The 16,829-nt window shown below is 36.9% G+C and overlaps 1 protein-coding gene across 1 annotated transcript in view; it reads right to left on the bottom strand.

Moving 5' to 3' along the window:
* TTC29 (tetratricopeptide repeat domain 29) overlaps positions 1–16,829 on the bottom strand; it is a 115,326-nt gene that overhangs the window by 44,065 nt on the left and 54,432 nt on the right. The window contains exons 8-9 of the mRNA XM_058838830.1: positions 8,781–8,872; positions 2,857–2,980 (exon numbers count right to left, since the gene is read on the bottom strand). Of these exons, the coding sequence (XP_058694813.1) occupies positions 2,857–2,980; positions 8,781–8,872 (216 nt within the window). The remainder of the gene's footprint in view (positions 1–2,856; positions 2,981–8,780; positions 8,873–16,829) is intronic.

Genomic DNA, 16,829 nt, shown 5'->3' with positions numbered 1-16,829 from the left:
GAATGACCCATGGCAGGGCATTAAGGAAATCACACTCCCTTGCTGTTTTCTGACCTCTAAAATCCAGATAACACTGCTCATATCTTTGAATTTAATAGTTTTTTGGTTATCTCTGTAGCATTTTGAGTGTAAAATCCAAGTATATCAATGCTAAGTATTAATAAAGATTGCAGTCAGACCATTTAGAAATTATTGCTATTGTTTCATTGCATTCAACATTTTTGTGGGAGGAAAGGTCCTAATTTATGGTGGCATTAAATTTTAAAAAACAAATCCTAAAAATGGAAAAAAGAAGGATAATGAAGTGATAGACTCACTCTGAAAATAACAGAAATTAACACTTACTCATTATGGGTGAAGAAAGGGGTATACAAAACCCCAGGGATATTCCTAATCACAAAAAGAGAAGCAGTAGGAGAAATGTAGTCCAACTGTTGCTGAATAGAAAACTCAAATTATTTATCTCTCTGTCCTACTATTGGAGTGGAATTCTGCTGCCCTGATGGCAGAAACTTCCTGACTGAAAACATTTTCAGAGCTGTCTTATCCTTTCACTCTCACCTTGATTTAGTAAGATTGAAATTCCCTTCTGCACAGAGCTTGGGAAGAGAGATTCCAACTGGTACCAGTTTCACTTGATACCACTTTTTGGGATGAAAATTCCTATAACTGCTAAAATATGCATATGATTAAAAAAGGAAAAAAAGAGTAATAGAAACGGCGGTAGTCTTTTAGCTTTGTTTAACACAGCAGAAGAGCAGAACTAGGCCTGTAAGGACACATCAATGAATAAAGAATGATAAACTGTAATATAACAAAAAGCAAAAACACCTACTTACCATACTCATGAGAACTATAGCAGCTTAAGTGATGCAATTAATGAGAGGAATGCAGCAAATCAGACTAAGAAGCTCAGAAAAAGTGAAATCAGAAATGACAGAGTGTATCATGCATATTTCAGAGTGTACATAATAAGTAAGCAACCTGCTTAACAAACTAGGAGAAATGAGACCTAATAGTCCTGCATAACACAAACCCAGGAATTTCAGGAAACAAGAAACATCTGTGTAAAACAATCATGAGTAGAAAGAAAACTGTGTGTACAGGATTAAAAAAAGACAGTGTTGGTGAGGGAATAGTGAGATTAGAGAGCTGGAAAGATACAGCAACAGTATGGACAGACCAAAGTGAATTTGGTCAAAATGATTTGTGCTTGGAAGAAAAGGAAGAGTTATATCCCTGGTTTATTAAAGGTCCCCACGGATAGATCTGGATATAAACAGCGATATCTTTAATTTGATGGACAGTACTACTGCAAATTTTATCACTGGGGGATGTACAGAGTTGAATAAAAAGACTCTAATAATGACTTAACTTAGAGAATACTGGTGATGACAGCTGACACCAGCAGGCAGTTATCCAAAAGAAGAAATGTTAATTCATGCTCAGTTTTGGTAAACACTGCTGACCTTGCAGAACAAAATTATATACAAAATGGGGAATTGCAAACTTTATTTATATTTTAACTAAATATTTTATATATATATATTAATATTAAGTAACTGCACTTGTACCCTTCTACACTACTGCCCCAGCACAAGGCAGAAAATTCTGAACTGAGAAAGAGAATTTAAAGAACAATCAAATAGAGATTAGTTCTTAAAATACCTGTTCTATTGAATTGATTATTAGCAATGGCAGAAGAAGGGATGAAATACAGAAGCAGTTAAATAGATTTTATTTAATTACTTTTCAGATTTGGAGGAGACTAATTCAGCATAGTATCATATCACCCTGCTTCCTTCTAAGTTTCAGATCAATTTTACAGTTACTTCATCAAGTTGTCAAAGAATTAAAAACTGAATTTTCAATGAGAAATTCAGCATTTATGTCAAGAACACAGGTAAACATAAAACTCTCAGGCTAATTTAGAGATTATAGCGTAAAAAAAGTTTCTACTGCTTATGAACTAAAAACAGGACAAACAGAAGAGCAATTTTGGTAGTGGGAATTCTCTGTAAGAGGAACCCAGGAAAAAAAAGCGGCATTTAGAGTAAGTGAAAAGGGGAAAGAGCTCTGTTCAATATATTACACACAGAACTTATGACAAAAAAATATGCAACAGAAGATATTTTATTATATTATTATTTTATTCATAGTGAAAGTGTTTCCTAAGTTCCATATTATCCAGCATACAGAAGAAATTATTTTTTAGTTATTGTATCTAAATAATTTTGTGTAGCAATTCAGCTCTAAATAGGGGTTAAAGCATGAATCTTTCACTTTTGCAGCAATGTCTTTAACCCTTTTGGTTTCAAAACCCAAGTGCTCCTGCAGTGCAAGTGGAGCGAGAAGAGAAAGTCCTTCCACTGCTAACAGACCTTTGACAAACTACTTGCTGCTAGAACCTATTTCCCAAATTTGGCTGAAAGGATGTAGAAGAAAAATGCAGCTAAGATTATAAACAGCTCATTAGCATGCAGTGCAGTATGCATTCATGTATACTGCAATAAAATTTCATTTGCATTAACCGATGACTCTTTATGGGCATATATGGCCCCAATGGTGATTTGGATGCAGATTTTTCACAACATGTAAAGTTTGTCCCGATTTGAATTTGGAGTTTTATATTCATCTATTTTAGAACAATACTCTGTGTGTTAAATATGATGTGAAACTTTCACCTTTCCCAGAAAATTAAGGCACATTTCATTTAATCACACAGTGACTTCTCCTTGGGTAACTCCTGCAAGATGCAACACCTGGAGCAAATCCTCCTGCATCATCTCATAAACAAAACCAGATTTTACCAAGAAGTAAATCAAGTTTGAGATCATTACTACAAACAGTACTTACTCTTTCATTGTGAACTTTTCCAAGTAGGACATTTGCATCCACCAGGCTTTGGGTTAGATTAGCGCTCTCAGCATTCTTCATAAATTCTCCCAAGTACTTCACAGCCTCATTTGATTTTCCCTGACTGAAGCAAAGGACAGGGACAAAATGAAATATTTACTCAGATAGCTTCTTCAAATGCTGAAGATCTGCCCCCTTGTTCTGAAGCAACTTTACTTTGTGATGACTCATCCATGACTGGGTTTTATTTCCAAATGGCCTCCAGTGCTACCTGTGCTGAGCTCAATAAAACTACATCCAAACAGAATGTCTGAGGGCAAAGCTGGATCCTTTCAGCAAAATAGAACAAAACATTCTTTCAGACTATTGTGCCATATTTTAAGGCCAAGAATGAAAACAGGTGACTGATACAACAGGGTTTTTGGACCTTCCATTATTTATTTTTTTTTCCCCTGCTAAGCTGCTGATAATATCTTTAATTCAGCTGGACCTCACATCCTGACAAAATAAGGGAAGGAGGTATGAAGGTGTTTTTTTCAGTAAGGTCTTCTGTCATTCAGAGCTGCTCTAGAAGCTGGTGGTACAGCAGCAGCTCCATAAAAGTATTGTATCTTAATTCTGGGGTGACAGCCTTTCCCTGTAACACAATACTGCCCTGTGGCTGGGTGGATCAAAGGTGGCCAGGGTCACACAGGCAAACCTATAAACTGTGGATTGCAGGTGCCACCCCCAAATCCCAGTGAGCTCAGAGCAACCTGAGGTCACAGCTGCATCTAACTTGAAAATTGGCTAATGTACCTTGACAATAACATTTGCAGATTTCCTTATTTTTTTATTTTTTTTTTTTTAATAAAGCCAGTCATATTAACAATATAAGACCTCAGCAGTGTGATTGCAAGATATAAGACAGACATCTGAGCTTGCTTGTGAATTAGGCACGGTGCCCTTTTTCCCTTTAAGGTTGGAGTGTTACTCCAGCTGACCTCAATATTAGCCATGAACTTGAGTCACTAATGTAGGAATGTCACATGCTAAATGTCAATGCACCAAGCAAGACAGAAAATCCAGTCTTAATTAAGAAATTCACACAAACAGGAGTTTCTGTAAGTGATAAAGGATTGTGATCTGTTTTCTCACCATCTTAAACCATCTTCAAGTTATATTCCTGCAGAAAATGATGGCCTAGCATTTATTTACAATACAGTTTTTATTATAAAATATATTGGGGATATGCGCTTTCAAAAAAAATCTGTCAGAACTCTGAATTTCCCTCTTTTATGCTATTGGAGTAATTATAACAGCCTGCCACGAAAGAGGAAACACAGCAAAGCTTAGCTGCAAATTTACAATATTGCAGTGATTATCTGTATGTGACTGAGAGGGCAAAATTCCTACAAAAGGATGCTAAACCACTGCAAACTAACATTCTTGAAATGCTCAAGTATATGCTGCTGTAAAGCTTAGTGGTCAATTAGCAGACTTGTATTTACTAAACTTTCCTAATTTAAAGTATTTTATTACCATGAGAATATGAAACATACCAGACTGTAAACATTTACCAAATGTCAAAAGGCTGCTAAATTTTAGAATTAGAAACACATATTTTTTTAACCTGTTTATTTTTTCCAAAGAAAAGAAAATCACATGTTTCCCTACAGAAACACAGCATATGATTTATATAAGTTAAAAGACAAGGTTAAAGTGTTAGACAAATATTAATTCCAATTTTTCTAGTTTTCTATATGCAGTGCACAGGTGCAACTTGAAGAGCATATTATATGGTATAATCATTAAATCCATTCAACCAGACCTTTGAGAGTTAAAAACATATATTCTGAGGAAAAGGACTCCTTGGTCCAAGGAATGAGAATGAAACAGTGCAGAATATTTGTGTATCAAGGTGATTCCACTTTCCAATTGGGAAAACAGGACTGTTAACACCCACATCCCCTGACAACTGTCCAATTATGTATATCACACTTGGCCTACTGTTTGCAGTAGAAGTAATCAATAAAGGATGTGGTTGAGTGAACATAGATTTTGGTTGAACCAATGCATGAAAACTTAATCATTTACTCAGAGTGGAGAAATCAAATAGAGCAGAGATGAAACAGCCACTAAGGGGTTTTTTGATTGTGCCACCAAGTTTGTGGGCTAGAGGCTGAAAGTAATAAAGCAAATGGAATCAGTGACAGGAGAAAATGTAAAAAGGTTTTCTTAATTTCATGAATTAATAGAAATGTTTTGATGCATTTTTGGCCATTTTTTATTTTTCACATCAAAACTTCTGCTCCACATATAGAAAATATGAAAATTGCTAGCCTATATAACCTCTTTGAGGAAAACAGGAACCAATTTGATACATATCAGAAAGATATTTCTCACTGTTAGAACTTCACTTATGCCAGGTAGCAATCAATTGGTACAGGTTAACAATTTTTCAAAGGAAGTATTTTTAAAAGCACTACAGCTTGAGATATTTAAAGTATGCTAGAAGGATTACTGAAACACTTATCCTGCACAAGACCTGATAACATGATAAGCAGGTCTTTTCTACTCAAAGGGCTAATATTTTATAGTTCCTTAAAAAATCTACATGTTATTTTATACAGCCATATACTTTCTATCTCCTTAGACATCACCTTCCTAAATGCATAAAATGCAATTTCCTAAAGATATAGTCATTCATGATCCCACAGAACAGTTATGATGACTTCAGCAGAAGAGATTACACATCTACAGCAACTCATTTTCCAGTTTCATGCTAAAATGCCCTATGAGATTTTTACCCCTATTAGACTTTTATGAAAATATGCACCTTTTATAGGATTGCTCATGTGATGGAATTGGATGTATAAATCATGTGTCCACAAGAAGTCATTACCATGGTGGACACTGGCAGAATAAGTCAAGAACATGATGCTATTATGTCAGATTCTTTCCCCTGGAAAATGACATGACTAAATGTACATGACAAAGATTTTCAGTTTCCCATGGTCTCTGGAAACATCTGAAGCAAAGATTTCACAAAATATTCTAAAGCCATAGACAAGTTCTGAGCCATTCAGGAGGGCTCGGGCACTTTATCCAATCTATCACAAGGAAATAAGCGCAAATTCTCACAGACATTATGGTTGTAATGCATTATTTTTGGGAGTCATCTTCTTGTGAAGATGTTACCCATCAAACTTAGAATTATTTACACAAATCTAGCCCAGACCAGGTAACAGTACAAGTAAAGGCAAACTGAACAAGCTGAATATGGGAATTCTGCCACCAGCAGTGATTATTGGTGCATTTATCCAAAATGTTCTGTGTCCAGCTCTGGCATCCTCGGCACAGGATGGATATGGACCTGTTGGAGTGGGTGCAGAGGAGGCCACCAGGATTCTCAGAGGGCTGGAGCACCTCTCCTATGAAGACGGCTGAGAGAGCTGAGGTTTTTCAGCCTGCAGAAGTCACCAGGGAGAACTTACAGTATCTAAAATGAGCTTGTCATAAAGATGGGGACAAATTGTTGAGCAGGGCCTCATGCAACAGGACAAGGGGCAAGGGTTCTAAACTGAAGGAGGGTTGATTTAGATTAGATGTAGGAAGAAATGTTTTACAACAACTGTGGCAAAACTGGAACAGGTTGCCCAGAGAGGTGGTTGGTGCCCTATCCCTGAATATATTCAAGGCCAGCCAGGATGGGGCTTTGAGCAACTTGGTCTGGTTGAAGATGTCCCTACTCACTGCAGGGGGGGTGGATTAGCTGACTTGTAAAGATCCCTTCCAACCCAAACTATTTTGATTCATGCATGATTCATAGGTGCCCAGACTTTTCCCTATATAAGTTTCTCAAACAACTGAAAGTTGGTGAGCGTCACCCTGAAAATCAGGCCTTTCAATACTGTTTTCATAATTTCTAGCCACTTTCCCAAGAAAGTAACTATAAACATAGGTGTTTATACATTCCATTAAAGATATGCCTTTTGATAGACATCTCTCACAGCCAGTCCAGTAGGGAAGGTGGTAACCTGACTATCCAATCCCTAGTCATGATCGAAAACTTACAAATACTGAAAGAACAAATAAACGTCTCTTCTTTCACCACACCAAGAGCTGCATCCATGTGAATCATTTCGTGTCCAACACTGACAGCTGAGAACCACCATGATGTTTTACAGGGTTGAAGAGTAAATCCCTATCACATACCCAAAGCTCTTCAAAGCAGGTACATATGTAAGGTGTTTAATTTGGTAAATGCTTTCATGGCAAAACTAGCAGATGGGTTTTATCTGTTGTAGTCAACAGCGATTTTCAAAAGAAAGGGTTCATGGCTGGGTCTTCACCAGGAAAACCCAATGTATTCTCTAATCTGCTCTTCAAGAGATTAAATCCCTGATCCTATACATGGGATTAAACTCCTCCTTCACGTCAATGAATCAGAATATTCCTCTTCTAGAAGAATGCCTTAAATACTCAACTGAGGAGTCTTACCACTCTTAGTATCTGTTCCCACTGCTCATCTACTGTTTTCCTTTTCTTCCAAATTGCAACAACTGGAAAGCAGTGGGGCTGTCCATTCATGGACAGCTATAGAATGTTCCCAGAAGGTGTGGAATACAGATTTGATGCAGAAGAAAATCACTAGCCACTCTGTCTTTTGGTCTGCTTTTAAGAAAATAATTGCACTGGCATGGTCTTTCAGATGAAGGGTTTAATAAACTGACTTCAGAAAGGTCTCAAAATCTGCAACTTCTCGAGTAAATAAATGCATGTGCCCTCATTCCAGAATGCCTAAATCACAGAAAGGAAATTAATATACATAGTTTAACAGGGATGTTCTCTTGACTATCTTAACCCAGCCTCTACCCAGACTGCTACTTTTTGAGAATACAAGGAGCTCAGGAATGCTACTGAGAGCTCAGAAAACTTTGTACTCATTGCAAAGCCACTCATTGTAACAGCTGGCGTTTTTCTACTTAATCTTTCTTGGTTAGGCTTTAAGAGAGTTTTAAAACTGGGATCTGGTATTCTTAGTGTGTTCTGTGTCTTTTTGAATATCTTTCCTCATGTCCTTATTTAGGATGCTCAGAATACATGTAGACATGAATTATGCATCAGAGAGCTGAAGAGTACTGTGGTTGTGGCTGATCCGTGTGTGCTTGGATAAGGCCAAGAGACAAGGGATCTAACTCAAAGAGGAGAATTTGCTCTGCACGCTGAAATAAACCTGGTGACAAGTCCCTCTCCGTATTGCCAAGCTCTATCATGCATCATATGCACTGAGGTCTTCAAACATAGGATAAATCAAGAATAAGCTACAACCTTCACTTTAATATCCTTTTTCCCTATCTCATATGGTAATTTCATTAGACTATTTTATGTCAAAATTTGTACCTGAACTAATTCACCTGGAGGAAGATTTTAATGCCAGATGCTGAAACAAAAAATATTGAACACAAGCATCATATTTGCAACAAATCTGTACCTAGTTACACATGCACAAACCAGAAGTGAGTGCAATAAATGGAAACTTACAGTTCAGAAAATATTACACTGAGACACCTACTGAAGCTTGCTACATTCTTCCAGGTTTCCTCTCTTTCTTAACCTGAAAAATAGGTCTGCATTTCTGTTTTCCAGTAAGGTAAGGTCCCCCCACAAACAAAAAAAAAAAAAACCCCAACACTTAAAAAGCCCTCAAAATGTGGAAGAAAAAGGACAGGTTTACAGGCAAAGAAAAACTAGAACTATACATTTTAAAAAATGTGTAACAGTTTAAAATAACTTTCGATGAAAGGGTCACTTACTGCAAGAAGGGCACTGCTTAAAATTTAAGCAGTCAGTAATGGGAAGCGACAGACCTCTTAACAATTTAAGTCTTTCACAGCTGAGTGAATCTGCACTGACAGTCAGACAAGGATGTGTTAACCTACCTTGCCAGGATCTGGGCTACAGCTGCATATGCTCTGCCCAGGCCAGCAGAATCACAAAGGGTTGTGAAGATATCTACAGAAGTGTTCAAAACCTGTGAAACAGGAAGATAAAAACAGTAAATAGTGTTTTATGAATAGTAGGAATTCCCACTTTTTCTTCCCCTCCCAATCTCTCTGTCCACACAGAACACAAAATTAAAGCTTTCCCACTTCTACAGCTGTTCTCTAATTAGCCATAATGGGACTAGAGTTTTGATCATTATTTATAGTTGTTTGAAACTATTCCGTAATTACAAATCAAAAAGACATAACTTGCAATTATGTCTCTGTATTTTGGCAATTTGCAAAAAAACAGAGTTTTTTTTACTGATTTGCAGTATAAATTTTATTATCCATTGTTTAAAGGATTTTAAGAGCCTGTGCTTTTATTGAGTTTCTGATAATCAATAACTTAAGATGGTGCCCTTTGCATTCATACTGTTTTAGAATGATATGCTGAAATACAACTCAGTATTATTTTTCTTTCTTTAATCTGTCACAAGTTATCTTAGTACAATTCAGATGCCCCAAAACTGAATCAATTACAGGTTATACATTTCATCTATGTTGTCTTAAAATACTGTAGATAGGGCTGCTATTTTTCTAATTAATTATTCACTCACAAGAAGTTTATTAACATTAGCTTGGAATCTACTCTATTATTATCAACCCCTCCATAACTGAAGGCTTAAAGCTGCTGCATAAAAATATATGATCTTAATTTAATTTAACACTGACATCACCTGTATTGCAGAATTTATCTTTTCATCCTTTTTTTTTTTCAATGGTGATGACAGGAGAGTGCATATAAAATTAAATCTTATTCTTTCATCCCTCCTCTTTGTTGCTTGACCCAATCTATTACACACATGAGAAAACAGGAAATCTCCAAAGACTCTCTATGGAAATCCTTTTTGCACATTTCCAAGAAAGGAGTAGTGAATGTCATTTACCAGCTCTGAAGGGGGATGGGAGATGCCCAGAGAAATATGACAGTATCCCGCATGCCCCATGATGCCCAATGATACTGAGGTAAAAGACTGGGCATTTTCCACTAAGAGCACATCCCCTGTCACTGGCAAAGTGCATGGCTCAGGAGAAGACAACCTGTGTGTGCTAATGCTGTGGGTGTCACCATTTCCATCACTCAGATTTCCTAGTTTTTGGGGTTTTACTACATGCAGCAGCATCCCTGGACATGGTTCTTATTCTTTAGCTGCACAAGCTCTGTGTGCACCAGAAGTAGCATTGATTAATGTGCACTGCCCTATTTATCATCCCTCAAGTACTTTCTTATCAGTAGTGTTCTAATGTTGCATCCTATCCTTGCAGGTCACTGCCAATTGAGTTATCAATGCATTAAGTGTGACAGAAAGAGTACAAAGGCACCCCAGTTAGGAAGTTGTCACATCAGTTCAGAACTCTCCCTAAACTGAATACATACATGATGTTGTCAGTGCCTGCAGTACATCCTTCTAATGATCCAGGATGGTAGCAGAAACACACAGGTGTCCAAGAAATAATTCTTGGTATTGCATTTAACTCAGGAGACTACAGCGTTTGTTGGAATAATCGTGCCCATATTAGAAAACTTGCTATCAGAGTATCAGGAAGTGTCACAAATGTTATGTGCTGGACTGAAATCATTCCTACTTTAAACTGGCCTCTACAATATTAAACTTGGACATAGGGCCTGCAGTCATTACTCTGTGGTGCAGGAAGGTTACTTAGGAACTTAAGGATTTGGCTACTGTATATTTTTTTCTATTAAAGATATCAAAAAGCCTGAAAAGTACAGATAAACCCAAGGAAAAATCATGCACAGCTGAAGTAAAAAGTTGTTTCCTTGCATCGCTGCAACAGCTGTGAGAAAGACAGAAGTAAATAAATAAAGCCACTCATTCATACTGATTAAAAATGCTCATTTTGGTCTCAGGTTACCACTATTCTATACAAATCATTCTATTGTACTTCATTCTAAATAATGAGGAAATGACTTAAATTGAAACATCTTCATGAAAGGGAGGAAATCTTGATAAATTACCATAGAAACCCTTTATGTTTGTATTTCAAATGACTCCTCCCGCTTCAGGTAACACATAGGGACACAGAAAGGGACACAGCAGCTTGATGGAAAGGAGTTGTGTAATGCCCCTGGATGCCACAGCTGCCCAGTACCCATTTATGTGAAAGAAGTGAAGAGGGTTCTCTTCTCCTGTGATGTATGCTCAACCTTCAACCCTCAGGATAGAAACACTTCAGGACAGAAACATTTCAGGATAGAAAAAGAGGAACAGATCAAACAGGTTAAAGTGACAGTTAAACACATCAGCATTATAGGATTTCACCCAAAGTCTCTTGAAATTACAGCAGATTTTTTATTTTCATTCAAAACAAAAAAAATACAAAATTTACATGCTGGAAAATCAACTGGAACCAGCAGAGTGATGCCTGCCAGAATCTGTAAAAAGCCTAAAACCAACAAATGGGCATGAAAACTTTCCTGATTATTTTTATGGGATAGGAACAACCAATCCACGTAACCAGCTTGCTGTGGATACCACATAGGAGAAAACATGCATGTGGCAGAGTATTGTGTGGGCAGGGCTCTGCCAGTCATCATTTGGATCTAATGGAATTTATAGGTTCCCAATGAAAGTTTGCCTTTAGACAGAAGAATAACCAGAAAATAGCATTATATATATATATATATATATATATATGCCATTCTGTGCAGGGGAAGATTACATCCAAAGAAGAGGTGGATTAATTAATGCTGAAAACTCCTACACAAATGTGCAATTTTACTGCATGGGAAAAATTCAGACAACAAAAGAAAAACCTTCTTATTAATGTAAGATGCTTCTGCTGCAGTATTCTATAGCAAATATAGTGCTTGAAAATGTCATCTTGGTAATTTTCTTTGTAATTATTTGTTAATTTATGTATCAATAAAAATATATAACAATGTGTAAATAGATATTGAATGGGACTATGTAAGACTCTATACTGGTAATGTATATTAAAACCAGTTTGGGTATTACACACATTAAGCTAAATTTCCTTCTCAAAAGTTAGACAAAGTTTCCAGAGATTTACTTATTGAAGGGGTAAAACGTCTATTTTTCCTTTATATTTTGTTTTGTTTGTTAGTTTTTTTAGAATTAGCCATCTAAAAATAGTTCTGAGGAAGGAAGCTGTTAAAATAGATTTATCTTGATCATACTAGACTCCATTCTAAAATTATAAAATTTCCATATTGTTTCAAAGACATTTTGATACTCCTAGCAACTAGTTGTATATGAGGTTGAACAGATTAGAATAATGTACAGTTCTTTCTACTATATATACTATATATGTATACACTATTATACACTACATAAAAAAACGTAACCTAAGTTTAACAATATAGCAATTATAAAAACCACACTGATTCCGGTCACAGATTAGTTTTTGGATCAATGTGACCAAGCACACTGACTGTCTCAAAAGTTTTACTTCTGTGGGTCTGTGGAAAAAGTAGCTTAAAAAACCCAAATAACATGAAAATCAATGTCTAATACAGTGGGTTTCAATCACTTTTCCTCCTTCATGCAGGATAGGAAGGTAGAAGTTGAAGGTGGATTTCAACTCCCACATAACAGACCACAGGATAGCTGCTGTGCAAGCATCCATTCACAAAATCAACTCTCGTTCTGTGTCTTTGTAAGTCTGTTGTGTCCACAATTACAGTGTAAAAATAAAGTATTAAGCTCTGCTTAAATCCACAAACTAGAGCCTGTTTGTGGTAACTAATTCACACTAATTCTCTAGCTAGTGGTAAATTTCATGTTTAGCTCCTTTTCCAAGAAAAATATTCGTGAGCTCTCAGGCAGAGATTTACTTCAGTTATCTTGGCATTATGCCAGGCTGAGCCTCCAGGCCTTATTCCATTAATATAAAAGAGATACAGGAGCTCCTCCCCCAAGAAATCCCTCCATCCAAAATCCCACCCTTTATTTTTCATTGTTTTCATACCTGTAATTCTTTTATATGTGCACAAAGACATGCATGCACACCCCATTAGCATATGCAGGACTCAGACAAAAGCACAGAGGCTGTGGAACACTGATACATCTGGGGATAATGGACAAAAGAGCAAATACTGAAAGTATGAATTTATGTTGAATAAAGAACATCTATCCAACTCAACATAAGATTAATGCTACTACCAGCATTTCACAGTTTTGGTAAAATACATTTCTCTGACAAGCACATGATGAGATAACATTGATTTATAATACTGTAACTTTAAAAACCACAAAAACATAGTTCCACTCTCAACTTTAGATTTGATATTGCTGCCAAACTTTATTGGAAATACATTTGTTTTGATTTCTGCAAATCTAGCTGTGTTTAGCCATTTCACAGCTGGTGAGCAGGAAAGATGCTTCTGCCTCATTTACAGATCTTGAACATGAATCAGACAATCAACTGGACCATTAGTCAAAGAGATCAGTAGCTAATGATTCCTGACAGGCACTGCAGCGGCAGGCTAAGGCCCAGCCTGGCTAGCAGCATCTGACAGTATTTTTCTGAAGCTAACAATAGGTGTTGGTAGACAGACAATGCAGTCGAGTGAGACTACAGGACTCGCACCACCTTGTACCGCTTAAATACTTTCAGAAAAAAGCACATAGTTCTGATGGTTGCTAAATAATAATTTTGATACAGTCCAGTGAAAATAAGAGACAATAGAATTGCACGCATAGGCACACTGCAGTTCAATGAACTCTGACCAGTAGCTGCCCCAGAAATGTTTATTTAAAAATGACAAAATGTGCAGTCTTTTTTACCATAATTTGAGTGGTTACACACCTGTGGCCATGCTGAATAAGATTAAAGAAAAGTTTCACAATACAAACCCGGATATAATCCTTTTTGCCAAAACACAGCATGGGAGAGGTAGGACTGCAAAAGAAAATTGTATTGCTGATGAAATGTATTGATCATAATGAGCAGAGCTCATTGATCCCAGGAATATTACACACCAGTATCAACTGAATGGAAGGCCACACCTTGCTCAGTGCTAAATATGTTCAGGCATAGTGAGCATCCAGGGTAGAAGCTGCACATATTCCATCTGCATGCTCGCAGTTCAGGGGTACAGAAACTGGGTGCCACATCCAGGAAAGAAGCAGAACTCTCTGGTTTGACTGAACTGTTACTTTTCCCTCTTTACTCACAACTAAAATTCACCAACTCAGTTGTGTGAACGTTAACTCCTTGCCCTAAGCCACATGCACTTACACTGGCTGTAGTTTTGGATAAATTACCAGAAATCCACAAATGTTGTCAATCTTCTTACAGAGACAGAAAGAATTTGGCTGGAATTGGTCTGGTCTGTTCCAGAACTCCTATTCCAGTGACTTTGCTTGGATAATGCATAACATAAGCATACATCTTGGAGCAAGGGGATCAGGGAGAGGAGAGGGAAGTAGAAGAATCTAACTAGAAGTCTGTCCAAGTCAAAGGTCAAAGGGGAACACCCTTGTTGAAGACTTTCTGGAGCTAGGACATGGCTATCACTGAGGTGCTGCTTGGCTCCACTCTCCCTGTGGGTAACTAATCCAGTTGACACTCCTCCACTGATCTACTGGGCCATCAAGTGCGGTATTTACCCTCATGCTCTACAAACACTCAGCAACACATGCGTCAGGTTACTTGTGTGTGCATCTGCTTGAAGGATTAAGGGAAGGAAGACAAACATTTCACTCATTCCTTCACAGTCTATCAAGATCAGACCTAAGGCTCTTTGCTTGTATCATCTTGTCTGCGTCACATAATACTCAGGACATGTACATCTTGCTTTGATTCTGAATGGATGATATGTAAATATAAGTAACTAATTGAAAAAGTTCCTTTGCCCAGAGTAATTTCAAACTTCTGTTGGTGTCTACAAGGTCAGCAGTTCATCCCATATGCTTCATATTGCTGCACAGAAAGCTTAACGAGATGAAATGTACAGATGATTGAATAAACTTTAATTTTTGTTTCTGCCTTACTGTCCTTAATTCTGTCCTTAATTCTGGCCTTCTGTGCCACCAATAATTATATTAATTCTGATTCTTTACACAACAACTTTGCAGGAATGAAGTAATGATTTTCTTATTTCCTATACATCATAAAGGGTTTTATTATTCATTCATATTGGAAAAGTTTTTTAAAAGTCATCCAGAGAAAAAAACTATGCAAACATCAAATCCAAGTATTTTCATTTACTGTCACTGTGCAATTTGAAATTTCCACTGCAAAAGAAATTGCCCTAGTAAAGGTTACTGCAATCTATATTTAGGACAGGAATGTAATGTTTTCCAAGCCAGCCATTGTTGACATATTTCTTCAAAATGAAGCATGGCTTAACAGTCTGGAGTGAAGAAGCTTCATCTGTTACCCTTTAACAGCAACATAAGAGGAAAAACCAGTTTATGTATCCTTTCCATCCTGACAGATGTGACAATAGCTGGAAACACTGTGCCTGCCAAGAGCTTTTATCAAGTATGTTATAACAACTAGTAATAAGTGTAAATAATAAATGGCTACGATCTTATGGGAAACGGTGGCAATACTAAACAATTTTGGTGCTTGCTGATGGGAGTCTGCTAGTCCTGGAATTCCCTGGCTTCCCAGTAGAGTTTTGGCCTGACAATAAACAACAGTTTAATACTTTATCTAATCCCAGCCAGGAGGTAAGTTCAACAGCAAGCTTTTGCAGATGTTCACATCCAATAATCTATTCATAATTGATGAAACAGGGAGGTCAGATGTAATGGTTGCTACTATTCCAGCAACAAATAAATGGTTATTGACAAAACAAGGCAGTGTGGCGCTGAGTGCCGAGCAGTGACAAGCACGAAACAGTGCTGAGACAGAAGTAGTGATGTGAATACAGCCCTTCATCTTGAGAATTCCTCTATGTGATGTGTGGCACCAGGGCCACTCTGACACATAAGCAGATGGAGGTGACTTGTAAAGGAAAAATGAGATTCTGCAAGTACATAAAAGACAAAGGCAGAGCCGGGGAAAGAAACAAGGAGAAAAGGGTGGACAGGACTGGAAACTGGGGTAAGTGCAATAATGCGAATTGTTAAGAAATGTTTTTGTACAGCAGCACTGTGATCCAGATGTCTTCCAGATGTCTGGACTGCTTTTATTAGATTGATGTGTACATTCTACATGAATGTACCCGGCTGTCAGATCACTCTAGCCTGCTAAGACAATAGTATCATAATACATATATTTGCATGCTTAAATGACCATTATTTCTTAGACAATGCACCTATAAATATTCTGCTTTGTGCTTATTAATATCTTGAACAGATATTTTTAACTACACAAAGTTTTCCTAGCTAAGAGCAAGCAAACAAACAAAGTTTAAATTTGCATAACAATGGTAAAAACTGCTGAGATAAACTAGGAAAGTATAAAGCCAATTTAAATCAGATAATGTAGCGGGTACTTTTCTGCAAATCAATCTAGAAGTTAAGGAAGGCATCTCATTCAGCTGAGGACCTTATACTCTTCAAGTTCTAACCCATGTAACACAGAAAAAGGATTAATAGACTGTTCTTATTGACTGAATAAAACTTGAGTCATTTAGGTGCAAAAAGACACTTGAGATTTTTTGTATCCATTTCAGTGCAAAAAGATAGTATTTCTACAATGTTTGCTGTGTAATATACTAGTATGAAAAACAGCTGAATGAAATAGGGACCTTTACTAGTATATGCAGTCATAAAAAGATTTCAGACAGAAATATTTTAAATATTAATATTACTAAAATCATTTAAAGCACCAAGGAATGTGAAATCGATTTCTTTAGAAGTACAATTTATTTCACACTTTGCTACCAATTCTTTTGATCAGCTCGGAAATAATACATAAGCTGAAAGCAAAACAGCAAAACAAATTGCTTCTAGCAAGGAGGCACCAAGCTCTCAGTTTTACACAGGCATGCCTCAGTGTTTTAAC

This window comes from Poecile atricapillus, chromosome 4, assembly GCF_030490865.1.
Source record: "Poecile atricapillus isolate bPoeAtr1 chromosome 4, bPoeAtr1.hap1, whole genome shotgun sequence".
Classification (NCBI taxonomy): domain Eukaryota; kingdom Metazoa; phylum Chordata; class Aves; order Passeriformes; family Paridae; genus Poecile; species Poecile atricapillus.
The sequence above is the reverse complement of the archived record's forward strand: the minus strand, read 5'-3'. Positions and strand labels throughout refer to the sequence as shown.